We start from the raw sequence: 26623 nt of genomic DNA, 5'->3' as shown, positions 1-26623 counted from the left end.
CGCCTTTATAGCCCTCTGACCCTGCCTGGCAGGGACTCATCCTTTGGCCAGCTCTCTCCAAACAAGAGGGGTGGGTGCTGCAAAGTCTGGAGGGCTACGTACACAGCACCAACACAGCGAGAGCAGGCAGTAAGTGACCAAACGGGTAAGAGGTCAGTATTCTGCCTCTGCAGCTCCTCTGTGAATGAACGTCCATCTCACTGGCCAAGCTCCGCAGGCACAGCCAGCCCCACTCCCACACTAAGTTGTCACTCACTGCTCCACTCACTCTTCTCAGACTCCTCGACGGCCCCAGCAGAAAACTCCAGGGAAATCTCACGGGAAATCTCCTGCAGGGCTTGACTGATGTCCTGGCTCTCGCCAGCTGGATATGGGTGAGCCACGTCCGGGCTAAATGCCTCATCCTGGGACTGGAAGGCTGACCCCACAGAGCCCCGCGAAAGGCTTCTGCACACCCGTTCTCTACCCTGGCAAAACAAGAGGACAAGGTAGTTGTCACAGCCACAGAAAGAGGCTCTCCTTTTGGCATCAGATCACGGGCAGGGAAGAAATACACCAGCATGTGAGTTTCCTTGCCACAGGGCCCAGCCACCCGGGGCTCCAGCAGCAACCTTCCTCACCACAGAGCCTGATGCTTTGCAGCTACTATCCAATCCCCACTGGTGAGCACGGCCCAGTGGAAAACCCTCACCCCCGCCCGCTACACAGAGGGTTCTTACTGTCTTCTTGTCCCGGAAGCTGGAGATGTTGTAGAGGGTGCAATAGCTGATGAGCCGGTCTCCTGGGTACAAGGCTGCAATTTCATTGGGTGACAGCACAGCCTCCATGGTGTCAGGCACATACCAATCTATGGTGATGTCACTCACGGCAGGCTCAATTGCCTTCTTCAGAGACTTTATCAGCTGAAGAGGGGGCAGAAACCAGACCCATCAGCCCTCAGAGGCTCATAGCCTCCCCACCTATATGTTCCACTGCCATACGCACTCCAGGGGGCTCCAGCCCTTTGAATTACCAACCAGTTGTTGGTCCCGAGAAGCAGATGACAGACACTGAACGTTGAGCCGCTCAGAGCACAGACTGGGCCTCCCAGACACTGCGAGTGGCTCTGGGTCACAAGATGGCACAGAAACACTGATAGCAGGAACCAAGCTGGAGTAGGGGATGAGGGTAGATCTGGGGCTACAGGGGCGCTGTTAAATGCTGGTGGCCAATGCCTTGCTGAACACTGGCAGAAGGCTGGCTCGATGGATCCTAGGGGAGTGAGCAAAGCCTGTTCTTGGCACTAAAATATCTTTCAAAGTCATTCAGGGTGGGGAGGACCTTAATTCTTCTCCCTCTACATTTACTCTCCCATTGCACTGAGTTCCCTCCCACCGACGGGAGATGGATGCAGCTCACTCCAGAGCCCAGGATTACCACTCTGAGCACCAGCCTAGGTACTGGGGTCCCAAGAGCAGACACGAGGCCCTTCACCCCTAGGGACTGAGTGACAAAGGGTGGGGGAATGGTGGAAGGATGGCCATGTGGTTAAGACACAGGTGGGACTCGGGAGAGCTGGGTTTAATTTTTGGCTCTGCCACTCATTCTGCATGATCTTGGGCAAGTCACGCAGGCCCAGATCCTCAAATCCTCGGAGCCTTGATTTCAATGGAAGCTAGGAGCCTATACCACTACTTCCTTTGTCTGTTCAGGTTGTAAGCTGTTTGGGGCAGGGACCATCTCTCAGTGTGTTTGCAGTTTATTAACCTAGTGTCTTAGCCACTGGCCATGGCACATCACTATGTGTATGAGCAGTGCCCAGCACAACGGAACCCATCGCAGCCAGAGCCATGTAGATGGGCATTCCCAGCAGGTGTGCGGTGTAGCCATGCTGCCTAGATCAAAGTGGTGCGCTCTGTGTTGGAGACCCCTGGTCCCTGCCATGAGCCACACGCCACAAGCTGTGTGACATGCCAAGTCCCCTGGTCTGTCTGCAGGCTGGGCCCTGCAGGCTGCACCTGTGGGTGCTCTATGTAAGCCACCCCTCTGTAACAGAAAGAGGGCAGCTGAAACCAGTGTCGTTCTATGCCCATTAGGTATGGTGGGTGAGCTTTAGGCATCCTTGGTTAATAGAGACCTCAGTGCTTTCACCCCCACAACTGAGTCCAAAATATTGGTGCAGAGGGAGGACGCTTACCTTTGGCTGCAGCCTCTCCTCAGGGCTCAGAAACTCAGCCCGACCTTTGCTCACTTTGGCCAGGCCTCTCAGGAGCCTCCGGCAGGCTCCAGAGCCCAGGCCAAAGCTGAAACACCTGCAGGAATAAGCAGCACTGCTTAAAGCAACCTTGAGGCCTACTCTGAGACCCACCTGGCCTAGATGGAGATGGCTCTAGCCTGAAAGGAGGAGGCACTGAGCCACCCCACTTGGGCTGGGATATTTGTAGGTTTTCTAGGACTAGGTCTGCACTGGGGTCTTTGGCATAGAATGCTCAGAGACCTCTCTCCTGGGGTTTGAGGTTAGAGCTGGTCGGAAATGTTCCATTGAAAAGTTTTTGATGCAAAATGACATTGTTGTCAAAATCAAAACAATTAGACATACGGTGTTTGTAGTACTGGCCCCGGGATGAGAGGATAAGGCAGGTGAGGTAATACCTTTGTAGAACCATGTCAATTTAAAACAAAAACTCAAAACAAAGAACATTTTGAATTTTCATTTTGAAATGTTGGGGCTTTTTTAAAAAAAATTTCATTTGTATATTTGTATTATTCTTTATAACACTTCGTGACATGTCCATAGCAATAATGCATAATATGCACCTCTGCTATAGACCTGCCATACTATGACATAATACAATATAGTTACAATATTTTATTATTTTATTTTATTTTTAAAATCATTAGAGGGCAGCTGCTACTTAGTACAGATTGAAACATCACATCTTGTTTTCTAGATCTGAGTCTCCTGTTTGTGTTTTAATTAAACAGTCTGACAGGCTGACATTTGAAGTAATGTACAAATAATAAAAACGACATGAAGATTACAATTAAAAATCAAGGTAACATTTCAAAATCCCCAAACAAAAATTTGAAATTCTGGAACAAACATTTTCCAGGTCCAAAAGTTTTTCCGAAATTCTGTTTCGTGAGAAATTCATGAGAACAAAAACAAATTTCAGAATGTCAAAATTTCCTGTGAAATGGGAATTCTGAGTTTGGAGTGCTCCATCTGAGTGTGTGTGTGTGTGTGTGTGTGGTGGGGGGGTGGGAGTTATTCTCTCAGGAGTGAACTTTGGTATAACCAGGGCCAGGGCCAGGGCCGTCCCTAGGGAGGTGCGGGGTCAGCAACAACCCCCTCCTTTCTGCCCCAGGCCCTGCCCCCACTCCACCCCTCTCCCCAAACCCTGCCCCGCCTCTTCCCGCCCCTGCCCTGCCTCTTTCCGCCTTCCGCCCCCTCCCCCAAGTGACGCTGGGAGCCAGTGGGGCGAGCTGGGGTTGCTCCTGCCACTTCTCACCCGTGAGTGCAAGCCTGACCCCCGCTGCCGTCACCAGGCCTCCCACTATCCCCGCAGGCCAGCCTGGCCCCTGCACCCTAACCCCACCCACCCTGGGCCGGCCTACTGCCCCCCCGCACAACACGCACACAGAGCCATCCCTAGGGTACAGCGGTTCGGGCCGGCCGCCACAGGTCCCCCAAAGAGCGGGCCCCAGGGTGGCCACCCCGATTCGCCATACACTAGGGACGGCTCTGACCAGGGCTTAAATTCAGCTGGAGCTGTCCAGAGCAGAGCTCCGGTAAATATTTTCAAACCCATGGGACTGAAGCGCCAAGCCATGGCGCACCCTGCGGGGCTTCAGCCCTGAGCCCCCCTTGCCCCACAGCTGAAGCACAGAGCCCTGGGAGGTTTCATAGGGAGCCCCGAGAGTGGGGGGAAGATTGGGAGGGGCTCAGGGAAATACCCTAAGAGAATTTAAGCCCTGGGTATAACAGTACCAATGCAGGGCCCTCTGCTCATCCCCTCTGGCACCAGGGGCTGCAGGCTAGTTCCCCATCCCCTCAGCCATCCTTCCCACAGCAGAAAGATTCTTGTCCTGTCCCTCCCCTGGGTTTGTTTCCCTCCCCTCACAACCATACACAAACACACACACACTCCATACCTGACGGTGCTGGCCTGCCTCCGAATCAGCTCAATGATCTTGCCTGCATTGCTGACACTGGCATCTGTGAAGATGAAGAGCTGGCGCGGGTAACCACGGTGAAGAGGCTGCCCCAGGATCCAGGTCAGAGCAGCCAGAAGGTTGATCCCACGCATATCGGCCTGGAGCTTCTGTATGTACTCACAGGCCAGTCTGAGGTTCTCCTGCTGACACAAACAGTGTGGATTACAGGGGCACCCAAAGCCCACAGAATCACCTCCAAATTCTCACTCTTCTCCCCTCCTGTCTATAATCCCTCCACACTACGGTCATGTTGAAGCAAGGAGTCTGATACCGAGCGCCGATCTGCTGGCAAGCGCCGCTCACACCATGGGAGCAGCTAACTTTCAATCACAGGAGCCAGAGAAAAAGACTTAAGTCAGGGGTAGGCAACCTATGGCACGTGTGCCAAAGGCGGCACGCGAGCTGATTTTCAGTGGCACTCACATTGCCTGGGTCCTGGCCACCGGTCCCGGGGGGAGTCTGCATTTTAATTTAATTTTAAATGAAACTTCTTAAACATTTTAAAAACCTTATTTACTTTACATGCAACAATCGTTTAGTTATATATTATAGACTTATCGAAAGAGACCTTCTAAAAACAGTAAAATATATTACTGGCACGCAAAACCTTAAATTAGAGTGAATAAATGAAGACTCAGCACACCACTTCTGAAAGGTTGCCAACCCCTGACTTAGGTGTTAAACAAGCTCATGATGAGAGTGCACCAAGCAGCCATGGCCCATGAAGAGTCAGGGACATGGATCAGGGGGCGTTGACTATTGGAGGGGTTGGTCATGGGGGGCCAACATGAGGTAGGGAAGTGTGGTGAAGGCTTCAGACTGGGATGAGTGAGGGAGACTGGTGCCTGGGGACCCTTGAGCCAGGTTGTGATGGCATCTGGGTTATGAGACACAGGAATCCTCACATGCACCACACTCACATTGCTGCAGGGCTTGCTTGCTGGGAAGAGGGGTTTGATGTGGGAGCCAAATCCAGCAATGTTCAGCAAGGTGCCAGAAGGGAGGCTCTTCACTGCCACCAACAAGGCCTCCTGGGAAGAAACGAAATATAACACATATGGCAGGTGAGGCCAGTGATGATGGGGAGAGCGGAGAGTGAGGCTGATTAGCTGTAAGCGGGACACACCCTGTCCATGAAAATGCACCTCTCCTTACCAAGGAGATCCACCAGGCTGCAGAACCATCTTCCAGGGGAAGGGCTGAGAGCCCCACTGCTGGGAACGTTCATAACTGGACTGGACAAAGCCTTGGTGCACGGGCTAGAGAGAACACTCCTGCATTGCCTCTGTGGGTCCATTCGATTTCTGACATCTCTCAACAAACATGGCCTCTGGGACCCCTCCCTCTGTGGCACAAGGCTGGAGCACCTCTCTGCGGAGTCACTTCCTGGTACTGGCACTCACTGGGTAACTGAGCCAAGTCACTTCCCTCCTCCTCAGTCTCAGATGCCCCCCTTGCCTTTCTGGGTCAGCTGAATAAGGATGCTCCATGCACAAGGGCCAGTGTGGAAGGCGGTGTTGGGTTGGGGAAGAAGCAGACAGATGTGTGGCTGAGGCTGGACTCACTGGGGGGAAGGAGGCCGGAGGCAATGTGACAAGGGGGAGCAGCAGCAAGAAACTGAGGTGTAAAGGGCCTTGAAAGGGAGGACAAGAAGCTTGGATTTGATGCAGTGGAGAAGGGGAGCCACTGGAAGGCTGTGGGGGGGTGCTGGGATCAGAGGGTCAGGCAATGACAATGATCCTAGGATGTGGGTGTATTTCTGGTTAAAGCCTACAGGGCATATCTTCAGCTGCTTAAGTGCCTTGCTTCTTCACAGGCTACTTCAGCCATTGAATTACTGTGGAGCTATGGACTGATGGAGCTGATCTGCTCCTATATATTTACACACACGTTCGATACAGGCCAAGGAGTCCAGGATGTCCCGGACAAGGCGATCACGTCCTGTTCCTGTTTCAGCCCCTCTCCCTGGATGGGATAGCTGTGTTTTCCCATGACGAATCTCAGTGTATTTACAGCCCATTTTTCTAATCTCTTTAGGTTTCTTTGTATCGTCTTCCTGCCCTCACTGGTGCTTGTATCACCTCTTCAGTTAGTCTCACCTGTGAACTTCCTTAACATGCTTTCAGATCATTACATGAAAACGATGAAGAGGATTAATTAGCTCATGTTTACACTGTACCTTAAATACGTGAAACGCTATGCAAATGCTAAGTACCACTATTAGAGAGACAAGGTGGGGGAGGTAATATCTTTTATTGGACCCACTTCTGTTGGTGAGAGCTCTGTGTAAGCTCAAAAGCGTCTCTCTCTCACCAACAGAAATTAGATAAAAGATATTACCTCACCCACCTTGTCTCTCAAATATCCTGGGACCGACAAAGCTACAATACCACTGCCTACAAGTAACACTATTAACAAGTTAACTCAGACAGGTCCTGGCAACAATCTCTACAGTCCCCACTAGAAACCTCCCCACAGCTCTACCCATTGCCATTTGCCAGTCTCTCAGTTTTCAACCCAGGTACCAGTGCGCCTATCCAAGCCAATCAGAATGACTGTTTCAAGCACCATTTCATGGGACACAATCAAATGTTTTCTTTCCTAAAGTCTCTCTCAATAAAAACTGCCATGTTCCTTTCATTCACTGATTCTACTGTTCTGTTAGAAAGAGCAATCAAATTTGCTTGACGTGATTTATTCTGTACAGCCCCTTATTGCTCATGGTCCTCTTACTCTATAAACAGCATTCTCAGAGTATCCATCCCATTATTCTAGAAGGGACATAAGGGCAGTAATTGTCAGGATCATTCTCTGTCAGTTTTTAACGACTGGTACCACATTTATTTTTCTCCAGTCCTCTCATATCTTTCCAGTTCTCCAAGACTTTATAGAAACAGTTCAGCAATCAAATGGATTTGTCAGTTTATTCCCCTAATGCCCTGGGGTCTGGGCCATCCAGACTAGCTAATCTTTATATGGTCACATTTTCCAAGTATTCCCTCACCTGGTTTTATCAATAGGTCTTCACTATTCCCTATGCAGCAAATCCAGCCTGAACAGCTGGGCTGTGGAGATGTGTAGGGAAAGTGTGAAGGAGTATTTCCTTCGGCTACAGAGAAGCTGGGGAGCCATTCTGCAAAGACCTTTCAGCTCAGTTGCTGCAGTAGCCTATGCAGGGCATTCACACAGCCTCACCCCCACAGGAGGAAGGAGATGAGAGGATCCACACAGTGGCAGATCCACTGGTCCCACCTCCAGCTCATCCACATCTCCCTCCCCACCCCTCTGCTGTGCAGAGGACTTCACTCACCTACTGCAGGTCCTCTGCCCCTAAACCTGTTCATACTGTACAAAGTCATATTGGTTCCATGGCCCAGGGGCTCTCAGAGGAGGGAGATGGATTTGGCCTGCGTGTCCCAAACCTCTTTGCTTTATTAATTTAAGACAATTTTTTTTGAGCAGCTCAGAACCTCAAACATCTGAGTCAGCACTGATGTCATCCCCTCCTCATTTTCTAATGTCTCTATCCTTCCCTTCCCCCAACCGTTTCTTTAAAAGCCCTTCTTATTAACAGCCTCAATCTGCTTTGTCTTTTCCCTGCAGCATGGACTGACCCTGCACATTGTTCAGCTACCTCCTCCCCTCTCTGTTTCTAATACAGATCAGTCTGTGATGTCTGTCTGTCTTCCTTCCATTCTAATCTCTAAAGTCTCTCCGCATTGGCCAAAGTATTTTCAGAAGTAACTAAGGAGTCTTGCCCCTCCAGGATATCATGTCCCTCCCCGCAACCCCAAGCAAAAGCATGAGAAGAGAGATGGGACTTACACCCTGCCCAGATGGTCAGCAGACTCAGGCTCTGGTGGTGGACTCAGTGAGAAAGCAAATTGCAGTCTGTCTCCTCCAAAGCAAATGGCATGACCTGGCCCCTCCCCACAACATTCAAATCCAGGGATTGTTAGCAAGTCCCTCAGTTGACCTCAAATGCAGCAGCACAGGGAACAGAGGTAGCCAGCCTGCCTGTTAAGTAGCTGATCAACCAAGGGGATTAACACAGTCTCTGTGCCATCAGGCCCCACTGAGAAGGAGGAAAGGAATCTTGAGGGCTCAGGGTGACCTAATGTTTCCTCCCTCTCACCTCACCCCTAATGGGAAGATTTGAGACACATCAGTGATTCACCCTGAGGACTTGGAGCCATCCTGGCCACTGCTTGTTCCTGGCTTTCTTCCCCTAGGTGCATCTTATGCCGCCTGTCCCCAAGCTGGGCCCTTTTCCCCCTGACCTTGATCCTGATGATGTTGGGGCCACTCATGCTGCCGCTCTGGTCAATGAGGAAGAGGATTTCCCGGGTGACCGTCTGGAGGTCAGTGGGCACACTGCCCACCTCAGGGCAGAAGTTCAGCATCAGGACCGGGTTGTGGAAGATGTCTTTGTGGAATCGCTTCTGAACGAAGGCCACCTGTGAGCACGAGAGAGAGATGGGAGTGGGGTGGGATCCTCAAGCCTCACATCCCCCTTCCACAGGCACTTCCCTTTGAGCCTCACACATCCTCGCCCAGGACAGCTGTTTCCTTTGAGTCTCAGACTTCTCCCAGACCTTCTCCCATCCCAGTCCTCTAACTGGCTGGGACACCTCCCCCTCCAGGACCACCCTGCTGAAGACCCTCCGAGGCTGGTCACCTGTCTCTCCCGATCACTGTCCTTCTTGGCGATTCGCACGTAATCCCGACGACTCCTGATGTGTGCCTCATACTCCTGGTAAGTCATGGCACCTTCCTCAATGACCAGGTGAGGGCAATGGGGCTCTGGGCAAAAGGACAAACATCAGAGAAGTCAGTAGCTCCCATCCTATGGCCCTGGGACACTTCCTGGTGCTCCTCAGAACTTAGAGTCATGAGGACCCAGCAATTGGGAAGTGAGGTGCTGGGCGAGGTGCTGGGCCCTCTCCCTTTTGAAGTGGGCTGCAGAACAGAATGGGCCCCTGACACAGTCTTCTAGGACTGGTGAATGGAAAAAGCCTCTGAAATACTAAATATGACTCCATGTAAGAGAATTGGGGTTTACTCCACTGGCAGCACCCCCAGCTAGGAGAGGCAGAGAATTAAACAATGGAGAGCTTCCCCATGCTTAGCATGCCTGCTCCCTTCTCCACAGCACCACCAGCTGGAAGAGTCTTGAACTGTAGTAACCAGGAGCTTCCCACAGCTAGCGCTCCTGCTAGGAGAGGCCTTGAGCTCCCAGAGTCAGTGCCTCCTGAATTTTCCCTGCAGTGCTTCCTTTACCCTAACTGTGGACTCCAAGTTAAAAACATGCTCCCAGAGTAATGTTGGTTCACTTGTTCCTCTTACCACAGGGGTACAAGATAATCTCCAAACTCCTGTCACATTGGTGACCCTCTGCCAAGGTAACACAAATGGTGGAGGCAGAGTTGGCATAGGGATTTGCATCAGCCCGTAGGGCATGTGATGGGCTCTCCAAGCCTGCAGGGCAGAGGAAGAATAAGAAGCAGAAGTTACAGCTACTAAGGGGCTTAGGGAGATAGGGGTAAGGCCCATGATTTGTTGTTTTTAAAGGTACTCAGGCATTGCTGCACTCAGTGTTGTAACACCTAACCAATTTAGGAGCCTAAATTTCATTTTCAAAAGGCATTTAGGAGACAAAATCACATTGACTGTTGATGGGATTTAGGCACCTATATCAGGTAGATGTCGCAACACTGATGCACAGAAACGCCTAAATACCTTTAAAAATCTGGGCCTAAATCATCTAGTCTCAGCTCTGGATCATCATTGTGGCTTTTATATCCAGACATCATCCCAAGGCACTTAGGGTATGTCAACCCTGTGATGGCGAGTCTCAGCACCTGGGTATACAGACTCGGGCTTGAGCTACGGTGCTAAAAATAGCAGCGTAGCATAGATGTTGCCACTTGGGCTGGAGCTCAGGCTCTAAGACCCATCCCCCTTGCTAGGTTTCGGAGACCAAGCTCCAGCCCAGTGGGAACGTCTACACTGCTGTTTTTAGCACCATAGCAGTGAGCCTGAGTCTGCAGACCGCAGCTGAGAATTGTTGCTGCAGATTTTTTTTTGCAGGGCAAACATAATCTAATTCCCTGTTGCATCAGCTGGGTGCCTTTTTTATTTTTTTGAATACTTGTGGCCTGTTACGCCAATTCTTTCTCTCCCCTAGACCCTGCTGTTCCTCCTCCGCAGAAGACTTACAGAGATATCTGGAGTAACTGCAAATAGATAATAATAACATCCAAAATCTATGCTAAAAGAACACTAAGGTTGCAAGTCAAGCACTGAAAAGTTAGGAAGTGTCAGAACTCAGGTTGCCTTTGCAATCTGAATTCAGCCCCCTTGTGCACATGCATTATGATACAATCTTTAACTGCATGATCACATATGATTTTTTCCACAGGACCTCTGCCTCATTGAGTGAATGAGAAATTATTCAATATTTTTTATCCCACCATTCAGTGATTTGCCCCAGACCTTATTTACTCCATACCATTCAAACCCTGCCCTGAATTCAAAACTGCTCATTCTCTCCTGAGAGTTTTTATGATGCTCTCACCTTTGTATCTGAGGGCTGCACAATCTTTCTTTAATTTATCTTCACAACACACCTGTGGGAATAGGTGCTATTATCATGCTCATTCTACAGATGGGGAATTGAGGCACAGAACAATTAAGGCTAAAATTGTCAAGTGTCCACTACTTTGGGGGGCCCAATGTGAGACACCTGTGGCCTGATTTTCCAGAGTACCAGGACTTTATATGTTCAAAGCACAGCACAGCTCCAACAGTCTACAGCTGCCATTCTGAGCACTCTACACATCTGGCCATAGATGTCTCACGCTGGGCATCCAGAAAAGGAGCAACACACAATTAGTGGCCAACCATGAACATTTTGGTTTAAGTGACTTTCCCAGAATCACCTAGGAACTCAGGGGCAGAGGCAGGGATAGAATCCAGTTCTCCAGGGAGACATTCAGTTACCTTAACCATGAGACCATCCTTTCTTGTCCTGCAGTCCCCTGCCTCATCCACTACTCAACTTCCTACTTCTGCAACAAACGAGGCAGGGGTCCGACAGACTACAGCCAACCCTGATTCATTCCCAAAGCACTGTCCATTCTGTGGCAGTGAATGAAGCTGTAGTATGTGATCATGTGATTAAAGACTGTACCACAATGCATATGCAAAAGAGGCCAAATTAAGGCTGCATTTTTGGTCTGGACAAACAATGTATTTTCCCCTAATCTCACTCTTGGAAACAGGCAAACCATTTCAGCAGAAATGTTTCAAAACAACTCAGGCTGAGGCAGACATCTGGTATGGAAAATTTCAGCCTAAATACTTAAAGTCTGGTAAAGTTATAAGCAACTGAAAACAGGGTCTTATAATGGAAAGTTTATGCAACCTTAACTCCAGGCCACACTACCAGCTCTGCTAAAATAAAACAGATCCATACCATGAGAGGGAGGAAGGGTCTGTCAAACTGAAATGGACAGAATTTTCTCATTTACTAGCCTCCAACACATACACACACACACTCAGGCACATTCATACTTGGGGGTTATCATAGAATAACAGAGTTGGAAGGGACCTCTGGAGGCCATCTAGTCCAACCCCCTGCCCAGAGCAGGACCAATCCCAACTAAATCATCCCAGCCAGGGCTTTGTCAAGCCTGACCTTAAAAACTTCTAAGGAAGGGGATTCCACCACCTCCCTAGGCAACGCATTCCAGTGTTTCACCACCCTCCTAGTGAAAAAGTTTTTCCTAATATCCAACCTAAATCTCCCCCACTGCAACTTGAGACCATTACTCCTTGTCCTGTCATCTGCTATCACTGAGAATAGTCTAGATCCATCCTCTTTGGATCCACCTTTCAGGTAGTTAAAAGCAGCTATCAAATCCTCCCTCATTCTTCTCTTCCATAGACTAAACAATCCCAGTTCCCTCAGCCTCTCCTCATAAGTCATGTGTTCCAGACCCCTAATCGTTTTTGTTGCCCTTCGCTGGACTCTCTCCAATTTCTCCATATCCTTCTTGTAGTGTGGGGCCCAAAACTGGACACAGTACTCCAGATGAGGCCTCACCAGTGTCGAATAGAGGGGAAGGATCACGTCCCTCGATCTGCTGGCAATGCCCCTTCTTATACGCCCCAAAATGCCATTGGCCTTCTTGGCAACAAGGGCACACTGTTGACTCATATCCAGCTTCTCGTCCACTGTCACCCCTAGGTCCTTCTCTGCAGAAATGTTATGTTTGGCTAACATCATTAGGCAAGGCCCTGAAAATCTGGTATTGCTTGGCAGAGGGGCAAAATTATCCTTCCCCCTCAGGACTTCCCATCAGCCTCCTTTCACTGTCACACATAGACTCATAGACTTTAAGGCCAAAAGGGACCATTGTGATCACCTAGTCTGACCTCCTGCACATTGCTGGCCACAGAACCTCACCCACCCAATCCTGTACTCAGAGGTATGCGCAGGAATAAAAATCTGACCACTTTTGGAGGGGCACGTTCTATCTCTCCCTGCCCCCAATGTCCCTGGAACTGGAGAAGCTGGCTCTCTCCTCGAGGAGCTGGCTCTCCCCACCTTAACCCTAGAGTAGTTCTGTGCCCCTGCTGATTATTCGGGGCACATGTGCCCCTGCTTGCCCCCTCTTGTGCACGCCCCTGTCTATACTAGACCCATAACCTCTGGCTGAATTACTGAAGTCTCAAATCATGATTTAAAGACTTCAAGTTACAGAGAATCCACCATTTACTCTAGTTCAAATCAGCAAGTGACCCGTGCCCTACACTACAAAGGAAGGCAAAAAAAAACCCCAAGGTCTCTGCCAATCTGACCTGGGGGAAAATTCCTTTGCAGCCACAAATCTGCCAATCAGTTTGAACTTGAGCATGTGGGCAAGATCCACCAGCCAGACACCTGGGAAAGAATTCTCTGTAGTAACTCAGAGCCCTCCCATTTAGGGTCCATCTCCGGCCAGTGGGATTATTTGCTACTAGCAGTCGCGGATGGGCCATATGCCATGGTAGGCAATCCCCTCCATAAACCCATCAAGCTCAGTCTTGAAACCAGTTAGGTTTGTTGCCTCCACTGCTCCCCATGGAAGACTGTTCCAGAACTTCATTCATATGCAAGTACTCACACCCAAATGTGCACACACCCATGCTTCCATACACAGGAGTATTTATACCAACACATACACACACACAGGCACATTCAAACACAGGTGCAACGCACACATAGAGCCATGCATGCACATGTGCTCACACCCAGAGACAAGCATTCATGCGTGCACACAGATGCGCACACACGCACGTATGCTTACACAAGTGCATGCAAACACACACGCTCACACACACACAGCCATGAGCACAAGCACTTACGCTCACACAGGGGCACGGGGTTAAACACATTTGCTAAGAGGGAAGGTTAAGGTTTGGAGGCCTCGCAGAAGGAGGAAGCGAGTTTTGAGGAGAGACTGAAGGAGGAGAGGGTGGAAGTGGAAGAAAAGGGGCTCTGCGCATAAGGGACAGTATAGAAGAAAGCCACAGGCTATCTGCTGAGAGCCCTCTGCCCATCCCACTTGGCCAGAGTCTTCCCTGAGCATCCCTTCCTGCTCACCCTTATGCCACCCCACACACAGACACTCACCAGAGCATGGCCTCCACTGAAACTGCCACTGGCTAGTTACCACCCAGTGTAATATTCGCACCAGTGCTCAGTGCCAACATCCCCACCCCCAGAGGCAGTAGTTCAGGGGAGGCAGAGAAGAGCCTCTTCAAGGTCTAAAAAGGATGGTGGGGATGCTCACAGTGCAGCTGGGACCCCTTGACGTTTCTCTTTCTGGCATACCTCCCCCTCCTACCAGAGAGGGGCCTATAAACCACTCAGCACCAACAGACATTTTCTCCAGATCGATGCACAGTGAGGCCGGAGTGCGGCACCTCAGAGACAGATGGGCCTTGAGCCAACACTAATGGGATCAATTCCCCTAACCTCTCAGGCACACACTCCAATCTCTGTGCAATTCATCCCCATCACATCCCTTCTCCCCACAGCCATTCCTCACTTTCATTTCTCTGAGTGGAGGAGGATATTGGCTAAGCAATAAAGAGCTAGGCTTTTACTGCTGGGTCTAAGTGGTAGCAGCTAAGACTCCACCCCAGGTGAAGTGAGTTGACTGGTCTCAGCCAGCTATCCCATAAATCCATGATGTGCAATGGCATTTGGGGGCAGGAGTAAGTGGACTGGCTCATCTATTGTCCTGCCTCAGATACCCTTTGATCCTTCCTGCATTCCCTGACTCACCCAAGAGCTCTCATTCTATTATTAATGGTGTACTTATTTAACAGGGTGGTTGGGTTCTTCAGCTGACCCTCCTGGCTATAAGGTACCGGGACACCAAAGGACATGTTAATTGATTCCTGCTGGATATAATGGAAGTGGCAGTAGCCCTTTGGCCAGAGGTATCTATGGGTGCTTTTGTCTTAAGTGAGTGCCCTGGGGAGGCAGCTTGGGATGGGTTTTCCCTCTCTCAAGTTTGTGTTGAGTGTATTGGAGCACGGCGAGAATGCCACTGGTTCACAGCTTGGCATTTATAGTCATAATCTACTCTCTGCCTTGAGAAGCTTAATCAGAGATGGCATGTCCCAGGGAGAGATAAAATCAGACAAGGACATTGGGGCGGGTTGGACGGACCAGGTAAACATGAGAGAAGGCCAGGAGGTTCCTTGGCTATGGTGGGATCACATCATGTGAGTTCAGCTCCCCAACCCTTTTGTTTTATTGTTCAGCAGCTGGAGCAAAATGAGGCTCAATGATGGAGGGAGGCAGAAGGAGCAGGTTTGGAGAAGGGATTGGACGGAGGGACAGAAAGTAGCTTTTCCCTTAAATACCAAAAGGAAATGTCTTCAGGAATGAGGTGCATCATCAGATAGCCTTTGTTTCATGGGACATCTCTCATTTTAGTCCCAGAGTTACCTACATGTCCCCCCGCAGCTTTTATTGTTGGAAACTTTCCATCAAAAACAGACTCATGAATCTGAGTTAACAGAGAGAGCCATTTACACTAAGGGAATGAATCCCATAACCGCAATGGAATAGTAATTTTTTTGTGCTCTTAATTTTGGGCCTTTGTCACACTCTGCAACCCCATTTGAGCCTTGGTAGGTGACGGGTAGGATCAGTAAGCGATAGATCTAAGGAGCTGAGGGCTGGAATAGCAGGCTGTGGTGGGTCAGGATAGAGGGACATGAAATGAGCTGTGTGTGTCTGTTATCCCAGGGCTGGAATAGCAGGGGGGGGGACTGTGGGTGGGGATTGAGGGACACTAGATGGGCTGTCAGGGGGAGGCTTGGCCAGCTGTTGCCCACACTCTGTCCAGCTCTATTGACACTTCACTTCCATGAGCATTGATGACGCACCAAAACAGAGAGAAAAATAAGCCGACAGAGAAACATCACCCTCATACCTGCCAGCAAGCAGGGCCCCTTGACCAGCAGCTCAAAGGAGAATTCATAGGGGAAAGGATTGTAGGCCTGGCCCCTGAAGATGTCTGTGCTCTCGGGAGGCACAATGAATGACTGTTCACTTCGCAGGCCAGTAGCTCCAAAGCAGCTAGTGGGACTGAAACAAAAGACAAGTCAGTCACGAGCTGACTGCAAAGCACCCGCTAGGGGTGGGCTTGGCCTGCTGGGGAATGTTAGCCTCTGCAGTGCTGAGCAGCCTGCAGAGACCCTGTATCCACAGCAGCCTCTCTCCCTATCAGCGCAGAGAGCTCTTGCCATGCACTCCTGGGCATTGCAGCAGCTGGGAGATTAACAGGTTCCTCTGATGATAGCCTGGGATGTGCACCAGACTTCAGTGCACAACTGGGTATCTCAGGCAGGCCATGGGGACTTTACTGCCACCTCAGGCCAGTGGAGATCCACAGTTCATCAGGGAGGGAAAATGAAGCGCCTTCCTAAACCCCAACATCCTCCCGCATTTACCTGTCAGGTAATTCCTGGTCTGCCCCCCTGTGAGCAAGCAACAGGAGAATGTGGGAATCCACAACTGGGAAGACCTGGGAAAACCCTCTAGCGTGAGACTCTGTGTTCAGGTTTGGTGAAGTTAAGGTGCATTCTGGAAATCTCCTCAGGAATGAGGTGACCACAGAACCATCCAATGCTCCTTATCCCCTCCTTACAGCCTCTCTGCTTTCCCTCCCCTTCCATAACCCCCTCAGCCCCCACTATGGCACAGACTCCGAGAAAGCCATGAAAATCACCATAGGGCCAACCTGTCGTCACACAAGCCTCCCGGCTCACTCGCATTTTCCGGGACAGCCACCACGAGGGGTGTGAGGATGGAGGGGAACGCAATGTGGAGCGCACCGTCTGGCAGGGTCGACAGCTCCTGGCTGCTGGTGAAGACTACAGTCAGGATTTCTGAGGGCCCAATGGGGCCCGTGCTGAGAATGAAGGTAGAACGCTCTAAATCTTCATCAAGGATTAGGTGACCTGGGCAGGAAAGGAACAGTCAGCAGGCAGTTTCCACAGAACAGGCATTTAGAGCATCAAGCTGGTATTTGCAGTTACAGACCAGCACCAGGACAGGGGATTAGGCCCTCAGCCATGGACAGTCCCAAACTGAAATAGTGAGGCCAGGGGGATTATTATTCATTATACATTAAGTATTATCAGTGTGCTTAGCAATGTACAAACATATAAAAAGACACAGTCCTTGCCCCTAGAAATTTAGTCTAAGGTCTGGTCTCACTATAAAGTGAAGCTGATGTAAGCCACCATGCGTTGACCTATTTGTGTACGTGTCTACACTTGAGCTTGTCTCCCACTAATGTAAGTGCCCCGTTACAGTGATGCAGTAACACCTCCTCCCTGAGCAGCATTGAGCCATGGTCGATGTACTGATGTCAATTCAGTGTGAGTGTAGACACTGCATTACTTATGTTGACCCTAACAGTCCTCCAGCAGCTGTCCCACAATGCCCGACACTGAGAGTTCTGGTCATAATTGTGAATTCCACTGCCCAGGGATCACAGAGACTGGAAGGCCTCCCTCCCCTTTAAAGCTCCATGAATTTTTGAAATGTCTTTCCCTGATTGTCCAGCTTGGCAAGCACACCTAGCAGCTCTCTTTTGTTGTGTGCAACTCCCCAGCTGATCATGCTGGCTACATGCTCCAGATGCACTCCAGCTTAGAACAGAAAGGAGGTACTGGATCTCCTGGGCCTGTGGGGAAAAGACGCTCTGGACCAGCCATAGAAACATGGATATCTATAAGCAGATTGCCTGGGGGATGCAGAAGGGACCAGCAGCAGTGTCGTGTGAAAGCAAAGAAATTGCGGCAGGCATATCAAAGGCCAGGGAGGCCAACAGTTGATCCGGTGCCGAGCCACAGACGGGCCACTTTTACAAAGAGCTGCATATCATACTTAGCAGAGATCCCAACACTATCCTGCACACCACCATGGATACCTCCGTGGAGCCCAAGCCACAGGCTTGTGTCATGAAAAGCGAGTTAGGCAAGACTGTCCATCAGCGTGTGGACAGTGCGGGTATGTACACAGGGATGTCCCTTGAATCCTCCTGAGAGAGCTTGATAAAACTTTCATGGAGGTACTCTGCAATCCTCTCTTGAAGGTTTCTAGGGATGGCAGCCTTATGTCTTCCTCCATGGAAGGACCCTTTCCCACACCAGTCAGCGTTAATTTCAGCAGGCACCATTGCAGTATACAGGCTAGCAGCATACAGTCTTGGGCAGTTTCAGGACACTAGCAGCAGCTGTGCTCTCTCTGCCTTTGTTACCTTCAGTAACAAGATATCAGTTAAACCACCACCATCTATGGAAAATGGTGCCAGTATTCAGTGCCATTGGCCTATACCAGTGGTTTTCAACCTGTGGTCTACGTGTAAGGGTACATGAAAGGTTGTTGTTACTATAGAATAGTGGTTTTCAACTTGTCTAAGATTTCCAAAGGGGTTCACCTCTGTTTGAAATTTTTTATGGATTTGCAAATGAAAAAGGTTGAAAACCACTGGCCTATACTCATAGTTTCATGCAACTGAGCAATTCCTCCTCCTTTTCCTCGCCCCTGGCGAGCCATACTCACCATGGCTGGTACTGTGAGTGGCGCCATGCACAAGCTCTCCAAAGCAGAATTGTCAATAAGTATGCCTTGTTTAAAACTTTATTGGAGAAAGAGAAGGGAGCTATGAATCTTAACTTTCACTTTCTGTTGTGACTATAGTGACAATGGTACCTTCGTGTGTTTTACCTGCAGGTTCTCCCGCTACACCTTTGGAATGGCTGAGCCAGATGCGGAGGAGAAAGAAAATTACTCGGGATGACATGTTCAATGAGATCCTCCAAGCCAGTGGTGCATCAGACTGTGAGCAAAGGGCCTGGAGGGTGAACATTGCAGACAGCCTGAAGAAGGAAAGGGAAGACAGGAGAAAGGCCCAGGAGTCCCAGCAGGGAAAGGAGAGAGAGATGCATCAAGCTATAATAAGGCTTCTCTGGCAGCAAATACAGATGCTGCAGACTCTTGTGGACCTACAGGGTCAACAATCACAGGCATACCTCCCTTTGCCATCCCTGGAGAACTCCATTACACCTCTCTACACACACCCCTAACTTTCCACCTGGCATCAGGGGGCACATCTCTACCTCACCAGTCCACCCCAGGGGACATAAAGGACAACCATTGCTTCACATACACTGACCTGTGAAAGCCACAGTTGCTGTATGAGTAGGTAAATGTGCGTAGGTAGGACACGAATGGTCTTTCCCTTGCTAAGTTATGTTCCATTAATTTATTAAGTTGTTAATGTATTTGCTTTTAAATTGCACAGATTTTTCTTTGTACTGGTTTTGCTATTGAATAAAATTATATTATTTGGAAAATAGTTCATCTTTATTAGCTTCCAACATATGCTGCAGAGTGCCTAGCTGTTCTGAAAGCACCTACTTACTAACTACTTTACAGTGTGACCAGGGGTGAAAGTGAGTCAGGACACTTACCAGTACAGTGCTGGGGCAACTCTGGCCCCCAGAAGGGGCGAGGCCTCTGGCAGAAAGGGCAGGGCTGGGGGGTCAGCATCCCCCAGCCAGCCCTTCTAGGCCGCCTGGCCCGCGCCACCCAGGGCTCCTGTATTGATTTAAAGGGCCCGGGGCTCCTGCCGCTGCTGCTGCAGTAGCAGCAGCGGCGTCCGGAGCCCCGGGCCCTTTTAAATTGATAGCCACAGGGCAGCTGCTCCTTTTGTCCCCCCCCAACCCATCAACGTCCGGGGGGGTGGGGCGGGGGCAAAAGGGGCAGGGACATTAAAGCACTGCAGCGTCCTTTGCTGTGGTAGCGATTTAACGTTGCTGCGCCCCCCCCCACCTACCCCGTTGGCAGCCCAGGGCTGCCAACATAGGGGGGGTGGGGGGCGCAGCAACGTTAAACCCCTGCAAAAGGCAAAAGGGGCAGGGTCAGCAGCGCTTTAATGTGGGCTGGGTATGGTCTGGTGCGGGTTCTTACCGGTATGCCATATCGGCCCGTACCGGCTCACTTTCACCCCCGAGTGTGAAATAACTCGTAGGATCATACACACACAGTGTAATAACCATAAATGTACACCAAGCACTGCAAAATTATTAGGTGCATTGACAGTGTTATAGTCATAGATGTACACCAAGCACCACACCATTTCTAACAGGCCCACAAATAGCAGAGTGAGGTACAGCACAATACACCACAATGCATTACTGTGATCCCACTGTTAAAGTGCTCCTTCAAAGCCTCTATGAACCGTATAGCTCTGAACTGAGCTCTTCTAATAGCCTGTGAATGTGGCTGTTAAAACTCAGACAGACTCCACCCCAGCTGCAACTTTTCCCCCGTTTGCTTCACAGATATTATGCAGGACACAGCAGGCAGCTATAATCATTGGGATTTTTGTCACTGAGATCTCATCTTGTGAGTAAACAGCACCAGCATCCCTTCAATCTACCGAGAGCACATTCAACTGTCATTATGCATGTGCTGAGCCAGTAATTAAATCTTTCCTTGGTGCTGTTGAGATGCCTGGGGTATGGCTTCATAAGCCAGAGGACAACTGGTAGGTGGATCCCCCAGGATCACTATTGGCAATACGCTGGTCGGGAAAGAAAGTACCTGCTTGTAGCTTTCTGAACAGTCCTGTTCTTAAAGATGCCAGCATCATGCACCTTCCCTAACAAGCCAACACTGATGTCAGTGAAGCATCCCTGGTGATCCATCAATGCTTGTATAATCATAGACAAGTAGCCATTTGTGTTGATGTACTCTGGGGCAAGGTGCTCTAGTGCCTAAATAGGGAGATGCATGCCATCTATCGCTCCACGCCAGCTTGGGAACCCCATTTCTCCAAATCCATCCACTGTGTCCTACAAACTGCCAAGAGTCACAGTCCTGTGTAGCAGGAAACAATTAATGGCCCTGCATACTTGCCTGACAACAGCCCCCACAGTGCATTTCCCAATTCCAAAATGATTTCCCACTGACCGGTAGCAATCTGGAGTTGTCAGTCTCCAGAGTGCAATTATCATTCGCCTCTCCACTCTCAGTGAAGCTCTCATTTTGGCATCCCTGTGCAAAGGGCTGGGGCGAGGTTGGCACACAGATCCAGGAATGTGGCCTTGTGCATCCGAAAATTCTGCAGCCACTGATCCTCATCCCAACCTGCATTACGATGTGTTCCCACCTGTCAGTGCTCATTCCTCATGCCCAAAAGTGGCTCTCCATCATCTGCAACTGCTCCGTGAATATCACCTACAAGCTTTAATTGGTTCTCATTATGTCCCACAGCAATCTTTGTCCTCCAAGAAATCATCACATTCCCCACAGATTCCATTCTTCTTACGGCTCTGCAAATACCGGAAGGCCATGCATCCTGTGTTTGCAACACTCATGACAATAGTGCAGAGCTATGCAGGTTTCATGCTTATGTCAGAGATGGCAGACTGTGAGAAGGGTTCATGGGATTTTTTAAAAAGGTGCAAAAAATATGGGATACAGATGACATTATGGGATGAAGACAGCTGCACACTGGGTAGTTGACCCCTTAATCCCGGTGACCCCTGTGCCGCTCCTTTCTGTCCCACCATGCATTGCTAACATTTCCCAAAGGACAATGCGCTGGATGGCAGCAAGTTGCACACTGGGATATCTACCAATATTGCAACCACACTGTGCATCGACGAAAGCATTGCTTTTCAGGGGAGGTTGAAATCCCCCACCCCAGCTAACACCCAGAAGCACAAAGACAGCCTTGAAAGCTACATGACATAGACGCCGACTCCATGGATACTCCAGCCCTGGAGCACACACGAAAAAAAATTAGTGGGTGCTTAGCACCCACCAGCAACAGTGGTGCTGCAGCCCCAGCCAGGGATCAGCAGTTCCTAAGTAGCCCTGCCTACACCAATCAGCTGGTAGGCTACTGCACTAATCAGCTGTTTGGCGGGCTCCCCAAATGCAGCCCCCCCTGCCTATCAGCTGTTCTGCAGCCTCTGGACTGGCTGCAGCAGAGGCTGACCCAGTCCTACTTTTCAGCCCTCAGTGGGGGGTGGGACCCCTCCTCCAGCAGCCTCAGGGAGCTGCTCCAGACAGGGTTGGGGATGGGGGGAGCACAGGGTTCCCTCTGCTCTGCAGAAGTCCAGCCTCATGAGCAGCAGTGAGATCTTGCTTACCTGGGTTGGGTGGCCCCGCCTCCTATGTAGATCTCCTGGGCAGGCTCCAGCTCCCAGCCAGCTCCAAATGCAGGCAGCACTAGGTGAGTCCAGAAAGAGGGAGCCTGGCTGGGGGTGTGTAGGGCCCACTGCAGTGGCAGGAGAGGGGAGGCCACCATGGGCACAATTTGGAGGTGATGGGGCATGCAGAATCACTACCACTGCCTTCCTACATTTCTGCCAGTGCTGAGCTGCTCTGCTCTGGTGGGGAAGGGTCTGTCCACAGTAGTGCCATTGGGCAAGGGGGTGACTGTCCTGTCCCCCCAGGATAGTAAAAATCTGGGGGCAAATTTGTCTCTCTCATCCCTCTCTTGCACCCATGCATCCTTTATCCAAAATACTCATTTGGCATGGAAGTTAAATAGGTGTTAACAAAATCAGACAAAACAGTTTTTCAAAGTGTGATTTAAAATCCCTTCCCCTCTCCATTGTTCCATTTTCTGTCTCTTGACTCTCTTGACGTTATAATTTCACTAGTTCTCCTATTATCATAGGCTTTGTCTGGACTAGCATTTGTTCTCCTGATGTAATTGATTGCCAATTGCTTGTTAAGTGTCTGTAAATGCTAATCTAGATGCAAACATTTGCAGAGTATCAGGACATGGGGGCTCAGCCTGAGCAAACCACAAAACTTTGTGCTCCAGAACATTGTGGAGAGCCTCAGTTATTAACACAATTAGCATTCACAGTCAATTAGTTCAAATTATAACAGGACCACCAACTCTAGTCTAGACAAACCCAAAGCATGAGTCCCCCAGGCTAGACAGGACCTGCATTTTTAATATAAAAGGTGGCAACATAAATGTATCTTCACTCCACAAAACAAACAAACACATTAACAAAACAAAAAACACCTAGGACCCCCAAATCTTCATGCGTTCTTTACACATCAAAAGAAAATCAAACAAAGGCACAGTCTCAGTTATTGCCCCTTTACAGATCACCTTTAAAAATGAAATGATCCTTTACATTCCTAATTCCCCTTTGTGGGGCTGAAAGACTGGATCTGGGTGTGAAAATTTGTTCCTTTCCACCATTGCATGTACATATAGAACAGTGTGCTGGGAGCACAACAGAATAGGTAAGGGTAAGAAAAAGCTGATAAGGGGGAAAAAGAAAAGGAGTACTTGTGGCACCTTAGAGACTAACCAATTTATTTGAGCATAAGCTTTCGTGAGCTACAGCTCACTTCATCGGATGCATACTGTGGAAAACTCAGTATGCATCTCCAGTATGCATCCGATGAAGTGAGCTGTAGCTCACGAAAGCTTATGCTCAAATAAATTGGTTAGTCTCTAAGGTGCCACAAGTACTCCTTTTCTTTTTGCGAATACAGACTAATACGGCTGTTACTCTGAAACCTGTCATTATGCTAGGGGGAAAGAGGCCCTCAAAAAAACCCTGTCTTGAAAACAGCGACAGGGTTGGTTTAAGAGGGTTGGTTTAGTAGTCAAGTTTCAGAGTAGCAGCCATGTTGGTCTGTATCCGCAAAAAGAACAGGAGTACTTGTGACACCTTAGAGACCAACAAATTTATTAGAGCACAAGCTTTCGTGGGCTACAGCCCACTTCATCGAATATATAGAATGGAATATATAGTAAGAAGATATAGATAGATAGATATACAGAGAAGGTGGAAGTTGCCATACAAACTATAAGAGGCTAATTAATTAAGATGAGCTATCATCAGCAGGAGAAAAAAACTTTTGTAGTGATAATCAAGATGGCCCATTTAGACAGTTGACAAGAAGGTGTGAGGATACTTAACATGGGGAAGTAGATTCAATATGTGTAATGACCCAGCCACTCCCAGTCTCTATTCAAACCCAAGTTAATGGTATCTAGTTTGCATATTAATTCAAGCTCAGCAGTTTCTCGTTAGAGTCTGTTTTAAAGCTTTTCTGTTGCAAAATTGCCACCCTTAAGTTTTTTACTGAGTGGCCAGAGAGGTTGAAGTGTTCTCCTACCAGTTTTTGAATGTTATGATTCCTGATGTCAGATTTGTGTCCATTTATTCTTTTGCGTAGAGACTGTCCGGTTTGGCCAATGTACATGGCAGAGGGGCACTAGTAGTCAAGATTTCTGAGGTCGGGGGCAGGAAGAGGTGGAGGGAGGGCGGGGTCTTGAGTGGGGCAGAGCACCCACCTGGAAAAATAAAAGTCAGCACCTATGCTACAGGTAACTTCTCAGCCCTCAGGAAGCTCTTGGTTTCCATCTATGCTTATTTTATTTGAGCAACCCTTGGCTTCAACATCATTTTAGCCACACCCTTGTCCTAATTAGGCTAGGTGACGTCACACCACCCAGCATACTTACCGTTGGCGCAGAGCAATGGCTGGCCCAAACTGGGGCTGCAGTTAATGCAGCAGTCCTCTGCTCGGTGTCGATTCTGGATCTGGAAGGTGATGCTTCTGCTTCCTGTCACAGCTTCAAAACCCACTACCACCTCAGACTCCTCCAGGGGATAGATGAACACACCTTTAGGGGGCAGCAGAGAAAGAATTCTGAGGCTGAGATCGCAAGAGCTACCAGACAGAAACCAGCCTGACTCAGAATAGATTCCAACCTTAGGCTCAACATTCCCAGCCTGCACTACGTGATGTATTAGCTCTTCACCACATATTCTGCTTTAGTGCTGGTGAAAGGTCCTGAAGAGCATCCACCTCCATTTATCCACAGCGCTGCTACAGCACCGGCAATTGCAACATCAGCTTCTCCCATGTTCCACACTCCCTAACATGTCTTATCTCTGCTCTGAAGGCAACCCTTCTATTGTGGAGAGAAGAGTTCAGACTCAGTTTGTTTATTCGGTCCATAGCTCCCAACAAGGGGGTCAAATCTGATGGTGGCTTTTGTGATGTGGACATCTGCCCTCTGGAAATTGGACCGAGACTCACTAACTCACTTCACCTCCTAAACCACTGAACAGCCAACACATGGAAACGACTTTTGGTCACTACTCCCAACGTGGACAGAATGGAGCAGTTGACCTAGTGATGCAAGGTTTTGTATCCCAGTTCCAGTCCCCTCTGAGCTAACCAGTCCTCCAACAAGGGATTTTTAACCTTCAGGGTGCAGTAAGGAAACTAGGAAACTGCTCTAGATCCATTTTAGTATCTACTTAATGCATAAGAGTGTGCCTAGCCATTTAAATGCACAACAGCCTGGCTATTTGTCACCTTGTTGAAAGGTGACTGGATCAGTGCCTCCTGGATACAAACCAGCTCAGATTCACCTATGATATGGTGAGGAAGAAGGAAAGCCCAGTGCTTCCACCTCTTCTTAGGGCACATCTTCACTGGCAATGTTAAAGCGCTGCTGCGGCCCGTGTAGCTGCGCTCTAGAAAAACCACCTCCACGAGGGGAAGAGCTACCAGCATTGGGAGCGCGGCTCTGTCTACACTGGCACTTTACAGCGCTGAAACCTGCAGCACTCGCGGGGGGGTGTTTTTTCACACCCCTGAGCGAGAAAGTTGCAACGCTGAGAAGTGCCAATGCAGACAAGCCCTTACTCATGGGCTGTGCTAGGTTTGGGAAGGATCCTTCTGCCAATCTAGCATTCATGTCCTGGTTCAAACATGCGTATTCCACTGCCTCCTATGGGAACATGCTGGGTTTGGTTCTGCGTATACTAGTTCTGTATACGGATTGTCCTAGTGGGTCTCCTCCTTTAGCTCACTAAGTAAAGGCAAGAGTTCAAGAGACTAAAGATGAACAGGTAGAGGAGGGTGAGTGCAGCACTGCTCCACACCAAGACAGGTCAGATCTGCTCCTATATACCAGCAATCTGCTAGTTAAGTAGGTACAACTTATTCTTTAGCTCTAGATAGACGCATCTTACCTTCTACAGGATCCTCCTCTGAGTTGATGTAAGTGAGGTGAGCAGTGACTCCCAGGGAGTACCCGTTGGCACAGGCCTTTACGCATGAGCTCTTCAGAGGGAGAGCTGTCCAGGTAGCTAGAGAATACAATCCTGGCATGGTCTCTAGGCACAGCTACCAGGTCCTGCCAGCTGGAGCTATCAAGAGAAGGTGAAACAACACAAGCAAGCATTGAAGTTTGGAGGCAAGGAGAGGTCAGACTGAATACTGTCTTTAACTATCAGGAGAGCTTCAGAAGTCTGGAATAAGTCAACCGCAAGATTAGAATATTGCCCAATGAAGCTGGTGACTTTACAGTATTCTTCCTTCCTCAATTCCTTCTCACCCCCTCTCTCTGCTTCTTGGGCTTCCATGATGCTTTGCTATCCTGGATCTTCTCAGCTTTCCTCTCAAACTCTCTCCTCTGCCCCCTTTCTCTGTCACCCTTGACAATTCCACTATCTTCCCAATCACCGAAGTGTACAGCCCCGGGGTACCATTCAACTCCCTTCTCCCCTCACGTCGCAGTTCTAATCAGTTCTTGTTACTTTGTACTCTGCAAATTCTCTACTGTCCTTTCATCTCCATCCCAACCTTCATCTAAAACTCTCACCTGAGCCTTGGTCCTCTCTCACCTCAGCTATTCAATCTTTTCCTCTAGAGATTCCCTGAATCTCATCTTGCTCCCCTCCAATCTATTTAAAGTGCAATACCAAATTCTCCTCTCACACTTCTCTGACCATTCCACTCCACCTCTGAGCCCCCTCCTTGACTTCCCCTAGCCTG

General features: G+C 49.4%; 1 protein-coding gene across 1 annotated transcript in view; it reads right to left on the bottom strand.

Annotated features, from left to right (window-relative positions):
* Positions 1-25987, bottom strand: part of VWA5B2 (von Willebrand factor A domain containing 5B2) — a 36906-nt gene extending 10919 nt beyond the window's left edge. Inside the window, exons 1-12 of the mRNA XM_077826275.1 lie at positions 25819-25987; positions 24294-24455; positions 16494-16725; positions 15696-15850; positions 9544-9675; positions 8876-9000; positions 8478-8654; positions 5118-5228; positions 4135-4337; positions 2177-2291; positions 720-902; positions 269-467 (exon numbers count right to left, since the gene is read on the bottom strand). Of these exons, the coding sequence (XP_077682401.1) occupies positions 269-467; positions 720-902; positions 2177-2291; positions 4135-4337; positions 5118-5228; positions 8478-8654; positions 8876-9000; positions 9544-9675; positions 15696-15850; positions 16494-16725; positions 24294-24455; positions 25819-25957 (1933 nt within the window). The 5' untranslated portion in view covers positions 25958-25987. The remainder of the gene's footprint in view (positions 1-268; positions 468-719; positions 903-2176; positions 2292-4134; positions 4338-5117; positions 5229-8477; positions 8655-8875; positions 9001-9543; positions 9676-15695; positions 15851-16493; positions 16726-24293; positions 24456-25818) is intronic.
* Between the last annotated feature and the right edge of the window lie 636 nt (positions 25988-26623).

This window comes from Eretmochelys imbricata, chromosome 9 (assembly GCF_965152235.1).
Source record: "Eretmochelys imbricata isolate rEreImb1 chromosome 9, rEreImb1.hap1, whole genome shotgun sequence".
Taxonomy (NCBI): domain Eukaryota; kingdom Metazoa; phylum Chordata; order Testudines; family Cheloniidae; genus Eretmochelys; species Eretmochelys imbricata.
Note: the sequence above shows the minus strand (reverse complement) of the source record. Positions and strands in the feature narration are given on the sequence as shown.